This window comes from Gouania willdenowi, chromosome 17 (genome assembly GCF_900634775.1).
Source record: "Gouania willdenowi chromosome 17, fGouWil2.1, whole genome shotgun sequence".
NCBI lineage: Eukaryota > Metazoa > Chordata > Actinopteri > Blenniiformes > Gobiesocidae > Gouania > Gouania willdenowi.
In genome coordinates, this window is record NC_041060.1 from 11,815,464 (window position 1) to 11,834,826 (window position 19,363).

Sequence of the window (19,363 nt, forward strand, 5' to 3'; positions counted from 1 at the left end):
CTTTTTGTTTTAATATCTCAACACCGTTTGAGGCTAAAGATCTCCTTTAAATGGTTCACAGTCTGTAACTAAGAGTGATTATTGTTACACAACCAGAAACAACTTTTTATTAACATTTTCCACCCCAATTCATCGCAATAAAGCACATTTTTATAGTAAACTGTTGATTGTATTTGTCAGGAAGCACCAAAGCACAGTTTTACATTCAAAGAGGTTACAACAATAGAGGGTTTTCACGGCGCGTCAACAACCGCATCATCAACCTGGAAGTCGCCATTTTGGAGCAAGTAAATCCCGAATTTCAAGAGGAAATGGTGAACTATTGCCTTATTTTTGGCTGTATCAATCGGTCAAACAGTGAGACACATTTGGAGTTTTATAGATTCCCAAAAATCATAAATCAGGGAGAACAGTGTCAGAAGTTATCAAAGGAAAGGAGGCACTTGTGGCTAGTAAAGCTAAACCAGGATCTACGACGCAAAAACCTCATGTCACTGTGATTAAGTGGAAATAGATAGCACTGCTTTTATGACCTTTTCTGTATGTGTAACAGGTGTGTCCTGCCAAAGTTCACTAAAAACAGTGAACAAATCACATTGGCTCAGCTTCAAACATGTACACACATTATTGAAGGTACTAAACTTATACATGATCAAAAGGCTTTCATAGCTAGACTGTTTATGGCTATTCAAGAACATTTTCAAAACTAATTGTAAGCTACAACCAAGCGACCACACATACTTCAGTCCCTTAGTGTACAAAGATTCATGCTGAATGTTTAAAAAGAACAGTTTGTCACCAGTATTTTGAATATTGCTTTTCTTTTTGTAATGTTAAGTGCAGTCAATATTTCCTCCTTACTTTCTTATTATTTCTGTTACTATTAACCTTTTTAAAAACCTCCTGTGGACAGGTGTTGTAAATTAGCAGATGTGCTAAATCACTCAAAACAACACATCTGGGTTACCAATGTAATTGTCATGTCCAAATCAAATAAAGGGAATCAGTCAATTTTGTTTTACACCTTTAGTGTCTTCATGTTGAATTACAAAACGTCATGATTTTGTTACATGCAAAAGTAGTAGAATTAATTTGAAAAGAATTACTGTTTCTTCATTCGCTGATGTTCCTTTAAAAGTAATGGTTAGCTGAATAAAAACATTGAGAATAGTAGATATAGTAAAATGACCAAAACAATTATCTTGGGGGAAAAGAAAAAAAAACACCAGTGGTGTGCGTGCGTCGTCAATCTAATGTCAGCATGCATACGCTCCCCCCCTCCCCCGTGCAGCTTCTTAACATTTATATCAAAGCCAATAAATTAATCACTAACTAAAACTAGAATGATTCATTCTATTAACAATACAAACAGCTAAAGCCATGATCCTAGTATCCTGCAGGCTCTCCTACTCAGTGCTACTCAGCATCCACGATCATGATATGCACAAAGAGTCCAGCCGCAGGAATGAGGTCCCCGTTGGAATTGAGCAGAGGCACGTGTCTGTATCCTGTGTGGGAGCACAGAGACGTCACTGCTAGTGAGGATGGAGAAAGATGAACAAATCTACCCCATCTTTCTTTCTTTATGAAGTTTTTGACAGTTTGGGAACTTTCCCTTAAAAAAAACACTCACCCATTTGAATGCTGTTGAAAGGAAGCGTGTATTGTCCGATGAACTCATTCTCAGATGCTGAGTCATGATCCTCTACGACGAAGCGGAGCAAGGCTAGGTCTGGCACGTAAACGTCAAACCGAAAGGTTTCGTTCCACTCGGGGTTAAAGCCTAGAACAAAAACACACAGAGTAATGTAAATACATCACAACAACAACAAAAACTGTTGCAAATCGTGTTGCATATTGAATTTTGTAAATTCAGAGTTTGGGGAAAATACAAAGTTGTGATCTGTATAATGCTCAAAACTTAGCATTTTCCAGTCAACATTACCCAAATATTTTTTTATTCACCAAAAATGTGTTGGAAGGGTGAAAAAAAAATAGAACTTTATCTCAGAAAACAATAATTCACCATTACAAATATTTTCTACAATAAACAGGACCCCCACTGACCACACCCTTCATACCAGGACTATAACACACTTTAGTATAATATTGATATTTATCCTGAATAACCCTTTTCATCCTTATATTATTTATTCCTAATGTGTGCGTTTTCTCCTTTTACTCTTGCTGCTGCATTTCCCACTGTGGGACCAATAAAAAAACATCTTATTGTACCCTAATTGATAAATGTGTTGTGTTTGCCAGATTTAGAAAATCTAAGGAAGAAGGTGGACAATGCGATCAGAAAAGTGCAATACACGTCACTGGTTCCCAACCTTTTTTCGGGTCGTGACCCCATTCCTATAACACAAATTTCTGGGACGGAGACATTTTTTCTCGAGAATTAGTTTTTGATCATGTTTGTTATGCTGTGTTACAAAGTAGCCAGGATTAGTCCACAAAATGACAAAAAAAAAGGATAAAATACTTGTTTTAGATTGTGTGTGTGTGGTAAGAATAACAATTACATTAGGCAAGACCTGCATTTGCAAAGCAAATATGTATTGGGCAATTGAAAATTGGCAAAAATGGCAACCTGTATCTAGATTTGTTGACAAGTTATACAATGCAGAACAAACAGAAGACTGACCTTGACTTTACAGATGACCTTGAGCAAAGGTCAAGGTCACACAATGAAAGGAAATGTTCAAAGCTACCAGTCTGAGCACTGTATCTCAATTTGTGGCCATGTTATAAGGAAAAAAGTCGTGTTTTTTTGTGAGGTCACCGATCTATTTAATGGTAGGTCGTACAACTTCGGTCCAACAAAATAAAATACTCAACTTGAGATGAGATTTTCATAAATGTAAGCATCAAACTTATACGATAAATATTTGTAGAGATATGGAAAATGTTGGTTTTTGACACTTATTGCGACCTTGAACTTGACATTTTGGCACTAAAAAAGGTCGACATAACATCTTTGACATTGCCCAAATGAGATGACATACGTTTCATTATTGCTGCATTAATAGCCTAGGAGGAGTTTTAGGACAAAGGAAGTTGAGGAAGAAAAATAAGAACGAGTTGAGATAATTGAGAAAACACAAAATATTGATTTTTATCAGTAATTTTTCATCATTTCGAAATTTCAGGCGACGGTGTTTTAAATCTAGGTGACCCCACGGTTGAAAAACCCTCGGCTATGTCAAACAACATACCGTTATTATCAATAGGATTGGTTTCTTTCTCAGCAACATCATCCTGCACTCCATAAACCTCCACCTTAACTATTGGGTCCACAATGGAGGACTTCTTCTTGGTCACTTTGGGAAGCTGCTGTCCAGATATGACCTGCGGGTGGAGGACGACGCATCGTTAGCACAGCAGGACAATAGGGCGTGGCACTTCAGGGAACCTCACAGGTCCAGTGTTCTCACCATGACGTGTAGCGTCTTGTGCTTCAGCCACTCTCCCCGGGTCAGAGTGATGGGGTCAAACTCTGTGGTGGGGTCCCTCATGTAGCTGGGTTTCAGGATGTAGCCGCTCTTCCCATTGACGAGGAATCTACCCTGGTTCACGTCCATGTCCGAGCAGGTCGTCTGAAAGTTCAAGGCCACTGAAAAGCAATGGCGTGAAGGAAATGTGAGGATTAACTTCGGTTTAAAAAGTGTCATTATGTGGAATGGAAGAGTTTCTGGTACCAATTTGGCAGCCCGCGTTCCACAGAGGAACTGGGTTGTAGTTTGATGAGTCGGCCCTGGAGCCTGCTGGGTAGATGCGGCTCAGTTTCTCCATGTTATGGTGGATGTAGGCGTTTGCTGCAGAAAGCAAAGGGAGAGAAGAGTTACTCGCTTCCTGCCTTTGCACACAGACAGATGTGATGAAAACATGAAGTCTTCCTCACCCGACTCCTCTGCCAGCGTCATGGCTTTGCCTTCCTTAAACGAGGACATTTCATAGAAACTGAGGTTCCTTCTTGCGTCGTCGAAGCCATTGAAGTGGACGCTCTTACAGTAGATCACCATGTCTGAAAGCTCTTTGGCCAACTTCAGCTTTTTCTGTCACACAAGGAGTTTGGAAGCATTTGCACCAGACTTAAACCAAATAAATTGGTATTTTATTGTTATCCAGACCTTGCTCTTTTTCTGATGTTGCTCTTCATAGTCATCATCATCTCCCGACTCTTCCTCCTCTGTCACATCGGTGTCATCAGCTGCTAGGACCTCCTGAGCGAAGGAGGCTTCCAGTTTGTTTAGTCGTTTCCCTTTTATTATAAACTTCCCCTTCAGCTCCTGTAAGGAAGCATCAAACCCTATTGACGGTGGAATCCTGTAAAGCACGTGTCAAACTCAAGGACCGGGGGCCAAAATTGACCTTTTCTCCACCAGAGAAAGTAAAAATGACAGTGTCTCTAGGAGTCATATTGTATATTTTGTATAATCCAATAGTTTATTTTTCCATTTCAAATTGTTGAAAGATCTCAACATCTATAAAATCCTGCAATTTTCCTCAAATTATTCCGCTAAAATTCACCAAATTAAATACAAATTGAATTTGCTCTTTTATGTTGCCCACCTGAGGTCAAACTGCTCCGTATTTGGCCCCTGAACTAAGATGAGTTTGACACCCTTGCTGTAAACTTTACAGTAGACTCATTTTAGTTCAGGGGCCAAATATGGAACAGTTTGATCTCAAGTGGGCCACAGATTTTATGCAGGAAAATGAGTAACATTACTGTGCCCCAGTTTGCACTTCTACGTAAATTACACAATGATTCTTGTTTTCTCTGTCATTTTTACTTTCTCCTGCTGGCCAAATTGGAAGCTCCAAAGGGCCAGATTTGGCCCCCGGGCCATAAATTTTTAACAGAATCCAGATGTCAGAAGCAGAGTAGATACAGACCTCAGGCGATGGGAAATCTGTGGGCATGCCCTGACCCAGAGGAGAGGTGACGAGGGCGCTGCCGAGGATGGAGCTCATGTGATGAGCCATGACGGTCTGTTGCTCAATGCTGCAGTGGTTCTCCAGGGAGAGGATGACGGGGTAATCAGACACCTGCACACGGCAACAAAGAAAAAAGGTTCAAACTAAAGCTTCACAGGAAATGAGAGTAAACAAGAAGACAATCATCAACATCCCCCGCCAGATTGGTTGTCGTCATCACTCAACCTTTTCCTAAATGTCCTACATCTAACTTAGATGTATACATAAGAAAATATTATCACATCTGAATATAAAATTACAAACAATCTTAAACGGTTTCTAAGAGAAGCTGTCCCCTTTGAAGATACCTGGAACAGAGTAAAAAAACGAAAAAAGGGCAATAACTTCCTTAAAAATAATAGCGCCCTTCTCATTTTCGAACTCTGTCAAGGTATTGATACCCTGAAACCACACGCCGAATTTGGTTATCTTATCTTAAACGATTTCTAAGAAAAGCTGTCACCTTTGAAGATACCTCGAACAGAGAAAAGAAAAACAGAACAAGGGCAATAACTCTGAAAAAAATTATTGCGCACTTCTCATTTTCGAACTCCATCTAAGTATTGATACCCTGAAGCCACACACCAAATTTGGTTATCCTATCTTAAACAGTATCTGAGAAAAGCTGTACCCTTTAACTTGGACAGACGGTCGGACGCACGGAGCTCAAATCTATATCCCCCTTCCACACTTTGTGGTGGGGGATAATAAACTGTTCCGCTGACCTTGAACGCGTACTCTTTGATGGCTTGGATTGCGTCTTTGAAGAGGATTTTGGAGGTGAGCGTGTGGCCGTGGTAGATGACTGGCTCATCGTCTGATCCGTCCCAGCAGTCCAGCTCCACACAGCGGCAGCCCTTCAGCAGAGCCCTGAGGAGCACTCGCAACATTAGTCAATAGCTGGGTTTCCATTACCCTTGGAAAAGCGCAAAATCTAATAACGTGATAAAAACTGGTAATGGAAACACCTGAATTCAGAAAAAAAACACTCAAATGTTTTTTATGCTTTCATAAAGAGGAATTTCACACGTTTTGATATTGAAATGTATCCAAAAAGCACTATGGAAACACTTTTTCTGCATATACATGTGATTGCCAAAAGTTAAAAATGATTAATTTAATAAAATAATTAAAAAGATGACAAAATAAGAAAGAGTCAAAGATAAACAAAGCAGAGAAGGGAACATTTTTTTTTTAAATATAAAGCATTAAAATTAGCATGAAAGCATTCAAAGTTGACCCTAAAAATATTTTTTTTTAAAAACAAAGCACGAGAGCCAGACTGAATGTTAAATCTTAAAAGAATATAACATTTATTGAAAAAGTTAAGGATTGTGACTGTTCTTCAAAAATCATTAAAAAAACAACATTAAATGCACAATTACATCTTTTAGAACAGTATTAATAAATGTATGGAGGTACATTTGTCTTTTTTATTCAAATAAAATTGTTTTAATCAAAAAAGTTTACTTCAATCTAAGAAAAAACAGGTTAAAGTGCAATTTTTTGGATCTTATATATATATATATATATATATACACACACACATTTGAACACTTTTCTTTCTTTGATTGAGGTAAACTTTTTTGGGATTGAATAATAAAGACAAATCTACCTCCGTAGTCATGACGTCACACCCTTTATTTTGGGAAACACTGACCTTTGGTTAGATAAACACTAAACAACCCTCACATTCAAGTTAACTGCAAACTGGAATTCCCTTTAAATGACCCACCTTTAAAGAGGAAACCTGCACAACTAGACCACGAATTAGATTCATACCCACAACCTTATCGTTCAAAGTTCTTAGTTTTAACTCCACTGAGTGACACCAAAATCATCAGGTCTTAAAAAAAAAAGGAACTTTGGACTGAATGAATAGACGACTGTAAAAGTATCTCTGGTGACTTAATAATTCACCTTCGATGTGATTATGACAGTTTAAACTGCTGCAGGACATCTTTCAATACAAGTTCTTCCTTATTTCTTTATTTGTCATGTTATTACCATCATATTAAATCAACTACTTTTTTGTTACTTTTTACCCTCCAGTAAAACAATAACAGGAAGTTTGGTATTGGAGCATAACGTTTCTGATCTGTGCTGTGATACGTTACATTTTACATTAGGTTACAGAAGACACTAAAGCCAAATGCTCGACCTCTGCTGCAGGAACTGTAAATATTTCACCTGTTAATGACATTCACAGTTTACACTCCTTGCAACTTCTGTGAAAATGTTATATTTGGTTCAGCTGTTTGTTTTCCTTCTCTGGGAAAAACGACACGTTTCTCTCCACGGGGCCGTGTGCAGACAGCAGTGAGTGATGTAATAGTGTAATGTAATCAGTGTTACCTGATGTAGGCCTCGGTGCTGCTGGGGCCTTTGAGCTGATCCTCCATGAGGTAGGTGTTGTGCGAGGAGGAGATGAAGTAGTGGTTGAGGGGCTGGTCCATGTCCTGGTACACCTCCCTGTGCTCTGGTTGGAGGACCATGGCGTCCTGGTGGTGCAGGTACATGAGGAAGCCGTCTTTAGACAGCAGCTGCTTCTCCTTGGCTACGAACGCACAAAGAGGGCAGCAGACACTTTGGTGGCAATACCAACATGTACTAGTGCAATGGATACTTAGTTTAAAGGGATCCTACACTGTTTTTACAAATGTGGCCTAAAACCTTTGAAATGTACTTATTAGAAGATCTATGCCTAACAAAACGCATTATTTTGCACCATATTTGATTTATTAACTTTTAAAACTGTGACTGCCTTACAGTTTTAGAACATGTATTCCGCCATCTTGAAAGGCGTCAGACAGCCCCCTTTGCCTGTGGAAATCCCATTGTTTTCTATTGTGTGAAGTCTTCAGCCTGCTTTTTAGGCCATTTAGCAGCTTTTTCGGTCAAAATGCCAATTTGTGTTGCTTCAGTTTGCTCTAAATAATCAGGAAATATTAAAGGTGTTAATGAAACCCTCTTCTTTACCCAAAGACAATAAAAACAGTAATCAATGACTGTTGGGGGCAACAGTTCCCACTCTGCGGTTTCGTAGTAGACGAAGCAGAGAAGAAGAGCTCTCCTAAGAGGCCTTTACTCTCCCTTAAACAGTCCGCAGCTGAAGTTAGCGAGTAAATCACAGACTGTTGAAGAACTCCCACCCAAAATGACTTCTACTGTATTCTCATGGCTATTGTGTTCAACAGTCATTTACTCATTAACTTCAGCCACCAGAGCGTGTCAGCCCACTGTTTAAGGAGACCTAAAAAGCAGGCTGAATTCTTCACTCCAATAGAAAACAATGGGATGTTTACAGGCAAATGAGGCTGTGTGACGTCTTTAATCACGTGATTTCAAGATGGAGGAAGACAGGCTCTAAAACGGTACAGTAGTCCCATTTTTAAATGTTAATTAAAACAAATATGGTGCAAAAATAATGTGTTTTGTTAGGCTTGGATCTTCTAATAAGTACATTTTAAATGTTTTTAAACTACGCACTTCTTCCCTCTTTGACTTTTTAAGGTTTTACTGACCATTTTCATCAGGCTCAAACTGCTTGATGATTTTGTGTGCGTCTGCCAGTGTGGCTTTCTGCCTCTGCTCCTTCATCAGGAAGTCCACCAGGTTCTGAGGGCTCATGTAGCCCGTGGTCTGAGCGTACTCTCCGTAGATCACGTCGATTTCCTCCCGGTGGGTCAGCAGCTCGTAGAAATGCTCCACCTCTTCTCCAGCCAGGTACCCAGAGTTGGATGTGTCACATTTCTAAATCGGAGGGAGACGAATCACAAAGACTTTGATCAGTAAAAGTTAGCCAATGTGTTAAACCAGTGTTTTTCAACTTAGGGGTCGGAGACAAGTGTATGTGTTTTGTTAAGCTGTAAAAACCTAATATATATATTTATTTGAAAAAAAGAAAAACTTTGTCGCCTGGAGTTTAAATGGTGTCCCCTGAAATGTCTCGTAATTGATAAAATAACAAACAATTATTGATTAGAAATACATTTTTGATTTTTTTTTTAAATAATATTTTTTTTAATTAAAACAATCTTAAAAAACTGTATTCCATACTTTCATTTTGTCAAATATACATCTAGTTTTTATTATGAATAATAATAATATAAATAAAATGCAGTTAGAAATAATTTCAAATCTTTTACAGGACAATAATATAATTAAAATAGGGCAGAAATCTTTTCAAAACACACTAATCAATTGCACCACATGATATTTGACACTTTGAATAACAGAATAAATACATGTATATACACACTAAATTATTACATATTTGGTATCTTTTTAAACCCATTTTCTACTAAAAGACAGAATATTTAGGTGTCACATCATTGACCCAATACAGTATAACAAACATGATCAAAAAGTAGTTCTAGAAAACATGGGGTCGCCAGGAATTATGTCAAAGTGGGGTCACGATCCAAAAAAGGTTAGGAATCATTGTGTTAAAGTGATTTTGTTTTAAAAGTTGGATTTGGTTTAACATGCTTTATTAAGAGTTTACCTTAAAGAGCAATTCTGCGTAGTCGTCGTCCACTTCGACGTTGATCAGACGCAGGAAGCTCTTCATATCAGACTCGCTCAGCTTGTCGTCTTTGTTCTTATCTGCTTTAATCAAGCAGCTGTAAATCCAGCTGTGGAGCAGTTGATGTAAGGATGTTCTTTCTCTTTTTTTCTTTTAATAAAACCATTTGAATCAGTCACGCACACGAGATTCCATCATCAGCTCCGTGATTAAACGTAAGGATACTGCTCTCGTTTCTGCTGACGGCTGAGGTTGTTCATGTTGGAGATCATTTTCTGCAGGCTTTTCACCCACTGCTTGGCCTCCTCCTCAGAGCACGCGATCAGGTCCAGCGTCTTGTGGTGGCCCTTGAACACGATGGAGAAGCAGCGGTCCTCCACCTGCTCATCCGTGTTCTTCTTCAAACCCTCCGTCTGTCGGCCCAGTCGCACGGCGGAGATGTCGTCCAGTGAAACTGAGGACAAGAGCAGGGCCATTTTTTTCCCACCATGTGTTTATTTACAACCTCCTTTAAAACACAAGAGCTTCCCCCCCTGCGGATAACTACGTGTTTGCATAGTCTTTTGTGCTTTTGGTATCTCAAGGCATCACAAAGTCTGCTTTGTCAACAAACACCTTCTTCGACTGAAATTTACAGCTACTAGTTTCCTGTTGCATGTAACTACACTAAGAGCTGGCACCTTAGTACAGTAATAAACATGAAACTACTGTCATTTATGGATATGATGCAGTAGAAGATAACAGCATTTAACCCTGCTTTATGTGATTACATCAAAGCCTCCCCCAGACATGAATTATCCTTTAGAGTTTTTAACCCTCCTATTATCCTCAAATATTACCAACACATTTTACCCTTGGGGTCAATCTGACCCCAGGGATATTTACCTCCAGAAAAGATTTTCATAAAATTGTTGACCAGGTTTTTGCGTCAGGCACTTTATTTGTTGAATACATAAATAACCCTTTGGATAATGAAACCTGGATCTGTTCTCTAGCGCCACCATCAGACCAAACCTTTAAATAATAATGTATCTTGTCCAAATCTTCTCAAATTCACTGTCAACATTAATGACCACAACATGAGTATGAACTCTATTGGTTGTGGGGATGATATGAGCTTTCGTGCAGCGCCACCATCAGGTCAAACGTTCAGTTTTAGAGTTAGTGTTTCTTGAAAATCTTTCATTCAAACCTTTTCTAATTTGAGGTGCACACATTCATGGCTCTCACAGAATGAACCATCTTGATTGATGTTGGTGACCCCCCCCCCCCCCCCCCCTTTACTTTTAAACATTTATTTTAATCTCTCTTTTGTAACATATTTGGGGTTATTCACTATGAAGTCCTCTGTCTCAGACTAAAACAGCTTGGGGTCAAATTGACCCCAGAGCAACTCCCAATGCATGCAATATGTGTTCAGCACATTTAAAAAATATGAAAAGGATAATTTTATGCTTAATCATTTGTACCCATCAAAATCATGAAATATGAAATATGAAGCAAAAAATAATTAAGTCAGCTATTATTTTTTGATAATTAAATGGGGTCAAATTGACCTTAAGTATAACAGGAGGGTTAAACTCATTTCATATGATGTAAAGTGCATTTTTCTGCTGCAGCCTGGTTTGTATCTAACATGAATAAGAATACAGATCTCACTGGGTTGGTAACAGCAGAGTGTTTTCCTGTCTCACACACATTCAGGTTGCAGGTTCAGACAGCACTCACAGGTCTGCTTTCTCCTGAAAATCTTCTTGGATTGACGCCACACTGTCTTGCAGTCGTCTTGAAGTTTAAAGTATCGGGTCTTCTTCCAGGTCGGGGAACGGACTTTGAGCAGGTCTCCACCCTGCAGTAGGAACTGGAGGTCCTGATCACCCTCCATACCTGAGGACGAGATAGAAGTAGAAATCAGCTGCAAGCCATATGCCAGAAAACACGTCGTTCCAACAGAATATGACCACCAAGTACATGCAATATATTCCAGCTTTAAACAATGAGAAGAAGTTGAAACCACTCCTGATTAAGAAATATGGTGTCCATCAATCAGTGTAAATCCATCCCATAGGCAGTACAGCCTACCTAGGAGCTGTACATTCATTTGGACCACCTTCTGGCTCCTGGCATGTTGCTGGAATTCCTGAGATCTGCTAAGTTCAGGCTCTCTCCGTAAGCAGGACATGCTTCCAGCTGTTGCTGCTGCTGCTCTACTAAACGTGTGTTCATAAGGCGGGGACTCTGAGCAGAGCCGTGTGTGAGAGGGCGTGTATTGTTCCTACTCAAAGTTCACTTCTCCCATCAGGACTTCCTCTACAGGCAGTCAGCTGACTGTCAAAACCCCTAATGTGACCCTAGTAAAGTGTAACTACTGCACACAGCTGACATAACTTTAGTTCCTGCTGGCTGCATATTAGGGATAGACTAATATGGATTTTTTAGGGCAGATGCTGATTTTTTTTTTCCATCAGCCTTAACCAATGACTGATACGGACTGACGATTTTCTTGAGCCGATACTACTTTTGCTCCTTTATTTTACCAGGACTACCAACTTTGCCGATTGATGCCGTCGTGGTCGACCAAGATTTTCATTGGTGGACTAGCAATAGTATCAGTTTAAATAACTAAATAAGCAGATACAACTTTTCATTTTAAACTGGTGGATAGTTACACAATCTCTGTATAATAACCATAACGGTAAGTTTGGTAGGTTTTTTTGTGTGTGTTTTTTTTTTTATTGTATTATTTTGTCATGGACGCTAATATTTATATTTGATGTGAATCCAGTTATTTTAAATGACTCCCAATTTGCTGGAAATTCTAATAAATATTTCCCATGCAAAATTTGTATTTTTGATTATTCTCAAAATTCCTGAGTTACTAGAAATGTTCTACCCCTTTGCAACCTTACATCTACGTCGCTTTTATATAGGCCAATTTTAAAAATGGTCCATAACATGACCCGACAATTTAAGCTTAAGCCAAATAATTAGAGTCTGACTGTATGAAGCCATAAATTATACAAACAAAATGATAAAATGACCCAAAAACATCAGGAATACACAACAGCAAAACTAGACAGCAGGGCTGGGGTCAATTATAATTGTAAATGCGTAATTGATAATTACAATTATGGTATGATTAAAATTGTAATTTTAAAAATCTGTTGCTGTCGTAATCATGATTAAATTGTAATTCAGTTTAGATTAGATTAATTAGAATTGACTTTGTAATTGCCATGAAAATTCTATCAAAAATTGTCAATTACAGTTTAATGCTATTAATGGAACTAATGGAACCATTTTACAGTTCTACACATATGTAGGTAATTATTAAAATATGTTTCATATCATGCTTTCCCACACATTACCATTTTAAAAAATATAAATCTAGGGCTATACCGACACAAAATGGCATTTGAGAACGTAATTGTCTTTCTGAGGATAAAAAAATTATTGCAATTTAATTGTAATTGGAAAACATTCTAGTCACTGTAATTGTAATTGAACATGGGTACTTAAAAATGTAACTGACAACAGTCAGAGAGCACAAACCTCCGCCAGGTGCCAAAAATCCTCTTTGCCACATATTTGCACTTTTGTGGATCAGTGATCCTGATCACAGTAATATGATCATTCACACTTAAAAGGCTTAGAAAACATTTCTAAGCCTTTAGAAACTGGCTAGAAACAACTAGCAAAGTGAGACTGAACTTATCATTGGGCTGGAGCAGGTAATGCTCAAAGTCACCAGTAGGAGTAGCTGTAGAACCAGCTCTAACACCTGAACATAGGGATATATATATATATATATATATATATATATATATATATATAAACTGATCCAGATTTAGGATCTTGATCCAGATTAGCCCCAAAATCAAATCTGATGTTTCTTGTCCCATTTTGGAAACTTCTTGAAAAGTTCATTGAAATCCATCCATTTGTTCACAGACCAAAATACCACCATTAAAAAAATAATAATGAGTAGTTAAAATATTTGAGGGTATCATGACTTGACTTTAAAGGCTTGGACTGAAAAAAATGTTGGGCAACACTGGTTTGGACTTAAAACAATGTTGACTGGAGGGTTTGATGACTCGTTGCTTCCATCTATCGGTGGAACAGGGGTACTACGGGGGGTTCTCATAATTAAAAAGCCTAAAAAGGACTGAAATGAAAACCAAACCGATGCATTAGAATTTTAATTTAAAAACGGTCTCTTGTTACGGGGCCTTTGTGCATCACAATCTAATACAGAAGGCTTTCTGCTTTCCCTCATACACAACATACTGTGTGCTTTGCAATAAAGGTGAATGAAAGCAGCCACACCTTCAATAAGTAAGGTAAAGCTAATAAGTGCACAGGTGCGAGCATTCAACCCACAACCCCAGAATCAACCACGATATGCATGAAAAAAGTTTAAATGTCACTATATATGCAAATTGTGACAAAATTAACACTCATTTGATCACGTAAGTGGTTTGTTATAATAATGACCAATGAAATAAATAACGCATAGAAATGTAAATTAAAGTTTAATTTGACCAAGTTAAATAAGTATAAAATGTCTCTTACCGTTTGAAGCGATGGTGTCCATGTCTTGCTTTTCTGTCCACTTTTTACGCACTTTTGATGGAAGATTTCACCGTTTCACTCGATGCAAAACTTTATGTAAAGTTGTCCCTTCTTTCCATGTGCGCAGTGCGGGAGTTTAACCCTCGGTTTGGCCGTTTTGACTTAAGGTGAGGCAGTGAGGACCAGGGGAAGCAGCACAGACACAAGTCAATGAACGCTCTCCTGCATCAACACCGGTTTGACAAGACTGCGCTCCGCACGAAGCTGGTGACGTCACAGCGGGGGCAGGTTACACCTTCTTTTTTTTTTCTTTTTTTTTTTTTCTTTTCTTCTTTTTTTTTCACCACTTGTTGCAAACCACGCGCTGGATTGGCTAACACAGATTTAAAACGCGTCTCCTTATTGGCTGTCAGCGTCTGCACACCTTAAGAGTTTAGTTTTCTTGCTCAACTTGTGTGTGTGTGTGTGTGTGTGTGTGTGTGTGTGTGTGTGTGTGTGTGTGTGTGTGTGTGTGTGTGTGTGTGTGTGTGTGTGTGTGTGTGTGTGTGTGTGTGTGTGTGTGTGTGTGTGTGTGTGTGTGTGTGTGTGCTTCTAATTCCCCAACATGAGCAATCTCTCCACAAGTGTGAGTTAACACATCAGGGAGGGGTTGACAAAGGAAACACTTTTGAGTGACAACTGTTATTGTACAGTGTGGAAATTCACAAAGGCATTTGGTAACTGTATTTTCATGTTGATTTAGATTTCTGGCTTAAGCTGAATATTTTTTTTTACCACTAGTGGCTCCATTTCCCCATTTTGATAGTGATCTGAGTATATTGGAAAGCAGAATGTGTCAAAAAGAGTTTTTACTGTCCTTTTCATGTCAGCTTAGTACTGGCATTGCATCCATTGGAACGAGATCTTGTAGCTCTCAGCACTTCCCTTTCAGGACTGGCTTTACCTTCATTGCACTGTCAGCATCAGGATGAGGGGGCTTTATTGCAGCATTAGGATGAGGGGGGGGGCTTCTATGCCAGAGCTGAACACTTCCAAAATCCACAAGGTTCAAAGAAGCTATAGTGCAGCAAAAGAAAACATGACATTTACCTGACTTGTACCTGACTTGTACCTAACACAAACCAACACCAGACCCAGAAGTATCTTTAGAACATCTATTCTTCACCTGGCAGATTTCAAGTTCTGCAGTGACATTAGACATTGGCTTTGTCTCAAAATTCCTAGTGTTCCCACTTTTACCTTTAATCATATATAAGATACTTTTGTTGACAACCTGGAAAGAAACGTGTCTGTTACTGTGAATTTTGGCCCATCCAGCAAAATAAAAAGAAGTCTTTGCCATACGTCTAAACAATGTCAAAATTTGGTAGAAAAGTAAAAGTTGAAAAGGTCGTCGTTTTTGTGGTCGTTGGAAAAATGCCTCATTATATTCTAAATATGGTTGAAAGGTGAAAAGTGGTCGTAGTACTATGCACTCAAGATGAATTTTGTTCGAATTTTGTGGGCTGTTATGTTTGAAGTTGTAACAAGACCTTTTCTTTTTCTTTTTATTTTTGGCTAATTTGGTCCAAATTAGCCCAAATAAAAGAGTTAAAACTCTTCAGCTACTTACCCCAAATGAGAAGTCCTATTTTCAATGACTATTTTTGAGACACACTTGGACCAAATGGGCTAAATCTAGACCATGTTGGACAATCCAATGACAACTAAACTACTATTTTGGGGCTAAATTTGGACCAATTTTAACGGCAAACCCCATCCTCCTTCTCTAACCACCCCCCCCAATTTCAACAATTAGATAAGGGCTAAAATTGGACTATGTTGGACAGTCCAACAATAACCTAATTTCAACGACTACTTTGGTACTAAATTTGGACCAATTTTGACAGCTTGACAACTTTTTTTAGGCTAAATCGAGGCGAGAACGGACCGACCAGAGTTATCCCAAAACAGAACGTTGGGTGTCTGGTGGGGTGTTCCTCTATGTAAAATACCATATACACTGCTGTAAGTTGAGAAGGTCTCACCCCTGCTTTAACCATTTCATTAATGACTTTAATTTGTATTTTTCCTCTTTAAAACAGTTGAAATGGTAAATTGACTTTTAGCGCTTTTCACCCCACACTGAAGTAGTCTCAAAGCACTTCACAATATCAGCTCATTCACCCATTCACACTCACATTCACACACCACACATTCACTGGGCGGCCAATGCAAGGCACTAGTCGACCACTGGGAGCAACTTAGGGTCCAGTGTCTTGCCCAAGGACACTTTGAGTTTTTTTTTTTTTTGCCTTACAATGTGTGTAATTTATGTGTGTTAGGGTGTTGTTTTTGTTTTTACTGTTTTTACTTGGTTTGTTATATATTGTGTACTGTTGTTCTACTGCTATTACCTCTGCGAGACTTTGTATCTTGTTGTTGTTCAATAAAAAGACAATAAAACAAAAAAAAACAACTACACCCGTTTGAAGTACTGAAAGCCACCATGTATCTGGATGTGTCACAAGACCAAATATTCTATAAAATAACGCCAATTATAACCATCTAGTAGAATGTGTATGTGACCCTTTTTGTTTGCAAAGTCTTTGTGTGTCTGAGTGTTTGCGTCTGTAAGACGTGCCACAACTGGCCCTGGCGTTTCCTCACATACCACTGATGCCATCCATATTTTTGGTACTTTCCACAAAAACATCACCTTCTGTCTGGGGCACTGTTTCGCTCAATAGGACATACGTTTATGCTGCTCACGAGGTTTTCAGATGATCAAGAATCTTAACAGGAAAAAGTAGGAGGGGGAGAAAGAAAGAAAGAGAAACCTTCTTTTCAAACGTGTCTGTAACTTGAGTACTCTAGTGCAAACACTTGTGAGAGCTGGAGGATCCAGAATGTAGGTATAATGTGTGCTGTACAATGTCCTTTATTACATTTTTAGAGTTCATTAGAAACAGTTAAACAACCTTATCCCAGGTGTGTGATGTATGTACTTTATATCATAGATAGTGCTCTTCATATAACCAATTTAGAATGAAAAACACAGAAAGTGTGTTAAACTAACAATGAGTTTCTAGCACCAAACTTTTATTTGACCACAAACGAAGTGTATGGCAGTGGGTACTCAAAAACATTTATCTCAAAATAATACAGGAAAACCTTCCTTTTTCATTTTGAGGAATTTTTTTTGGACAAATTTACCACAAACTAACAATACTATTACTCAATTAAACACTGTCCTTTCTTGTAATTTATTGAAACAACATGTAAAGGCAATTTAATCACACTTCTGTCATCAGAAGACATTTTACAATGAAGACAATATTTACTTACTAATGAAGTAAAGTTGCATTGGTGTTTTTTTATTTTCTTTTTTTAAATGCGTTTATTATTTAGAGTTTGTGAATTAATCCTTAGGAAATCGATGAAAGACAAAAAAATGGCTGTACAAGATTAGTGGATTCATGTAAGATGCACTGCAGTTGTACACGTTAAAATGTGCAAAATGTGACAATTTCTTGATATTGCCACACCAAAGATGGTGGGTCCTTCTAACTAGTGATGGGCATATGAAGCTTCATGAAGCCTTGAAGCTTTTCCTCAAATTGGTTCACTCCAGCACAAAGCTTCTTGAAGCTTCATTTGCTCTACTATGCCATCTAGAGGACAAACAATGTACAACAGGCAAATATATCAGTTGGCATAAATTTTGAAGTGTTTGGTATTTTGCTAAAAAAAAGTACATGAAATAAACGGTCTTCAAAATGAAGACGTTTGCAATGCATGTCTTGTTTTGTCTATGTTCATGAGCAGCATTATTTAAATGAAAAAAACTGGCTGTATGGAAAATAGAAAAGTGATTGTATAACTTTTTGTTATAACTTCCCCAACTCCCTGGAGCACAACAGACACTTTTGATTTGATTTATTTATTTGTTTTTGAACATGTAAAAACATATGAAACACACATAAAATAAAAGAAATGTCACAAAACAAGTTAGTTTCCAAAATAAGTTAAAAAAAAACAAACAACGATATATACATACATACAACTGGTCAAATGTTTTAGAGCACCCTAATTTTTCCCAGTTATTTATTGCAATTCAAGTCATGCAAGTCCAATGAATAGCTTGAAATGGTACAAAGATAAGTACTGAACAGCCAGAGGTTAAAAAAAAGGTTTGGTTACTTAAAACTGAAAAATAATGTACATTTCAGAATGATACAAATAACCCCTTTTCAGGGAATACGAAGTGGGTTAACAATTTAAAACTGTTCTGCAGCAATAAAGGTTGAATCAGCCTTGAAAGCTGGTGCCGTGTTGGAACACTGTCAAAAGTTTAGAATACATTTGGTCTATAAATTGATTGATTTTCTTTTTCAATTGCTTATTTGTTCTATGCTTGCATTTCAGAGGAAAATTACTCAACAAACTGAATAATTTTCACTAAAAAACTGGAAAAAGTGTGGTGTTCTAAAACTTTTGACTAAAACTTTTATATATAAAATTAAAAAATCACTTATTTTGTAGTGTGGAATGTTAGAAAAGGCTTGATCAAGTGATAATTCAAACAGGTATAAGGGAAAACTGACCCATTTATTATTAACCAATTGGTTAGATACATTTTAACCATCACCATAATATCTACAGTATTCTACAATTGAATAAAATAAATAAATAATGAATTAAAAAAAATATCGGTGATTCCAATATTCGTTTTCAGGCTAATGTAGGCCCGATATCAATATCGGATCGGGACACCCTAGTATATATACACCTATACATAATTTATAAACGATATCATGTACATACAGTAATAATATATACTATTAATATACAAGTTATAATTATAATATAAGCTACCTATATGTGAACACAATAAAAACATATATTAATTGTGTAATATCACGAAAGAGAGCAAAAGATAAATTGCATTGCAAAATCGGTATTTATTATGAAAAAAATCTGCAGAAGTTATTATGTACCTATCTGGTTGGGTGAAATGAGATCAAAACGTTCCCACACTGGGGAAATCCACTTCTTTTTTTCCATTACAATCTCTCAAATGTTGCTAATAAGCAATGCAAAAAACAAACAGTAACTATCCCATTTATTTTGAGTCGCGCACCAACTCATGAGCCAGCTGGAGGGCGTTGCCAGCCGGCGAGTCTTTGCATGTCACGGCATACGTCATTGATATGAGCCTCGATGCACTCATCACATATCATCCCCTGGATTTTACACGAAACACGCTTAAAACCTCGGTACGGAACCTCTTCG

The 19,363-nt window shown here is 37.9% G+C and overlaps 1 protein-coding gene across 2 annotated transcripts; it reads right to left on the minus strand.

Moving 5' to 3' along the window:
• Positions 1-75: 75 nt before the first annotated feature.
• Positions 76-14,331, minus strand: LOC114478957 (1-phosphatidylinositol 4,5-bisphosphate phosphodiesterase delta-1-like). 2 transcript variants are annotated; one of them, XM_028472327.1, is made up of 15 exons: positions 14,090-14,331; positions 11,243-11,401; positions 9,740-9,968; positions 9,494-9,623; positions 8,511-8,739; positions 7,342-7,543; positions 5,712-5,856; positions 4,906-5,058; positions 4,137-4,295; positions 3,908-4,061; positions 3,705-3,821; positions 3,441-3,619; positions 3,222-3,354; positions 1,634-1,783; positions 76-1,508 (listed from the first exon to the last, which is right to left on the minus strand). In XM_028472327.1, exons 1-15 carry the CDS (start codon positions 14,109-14,111, stop codon positions 1,417-1,419), a joined length of 2,253 nt encoding a protein of 750 aa, XP_028328128.1. In that variant the 5' UTR covers positions 14,112-14,331; the 3' UTR covers positions 76-1,416. The 2 variants fall into 2 exon arrangements, with proteins under 2 accessions (XP_028328128.1, XP_028328127.1); XM_028472326.1 differs by lacking the exon at positions 14,090-14,331 and adding an exon at positions 11,597-11,729.
• Positions 14,332-19,363: the final 5,032 nt, after the last annotated feature.

Excerpts from the sequence above, each read along its gene's own strand:
- LOC114478957 (XM_028472326.1), bottom strand. The coding sequence starts at position 11,696 with ATGTCCTGCTTACGGAGAGAGCCTGAACTTAGCAGATCTCAGGAATTC. Across the intron at positions 9,969-11,242 it reads TTTCAGGAGAAAGCAGACCT|TTTCACTGGACGACATCTCC; the intron begins GTGAGTGCTGTC and ends TCTTGTCCTCAG. Across the intron at positions 3,355-3,440 it reads ACAAGACGCTACACGTCATG|GTCATATCTGGACAGCAGCT; the intron begins GTGAGAACACTG and ends CTCCACCCGCAG.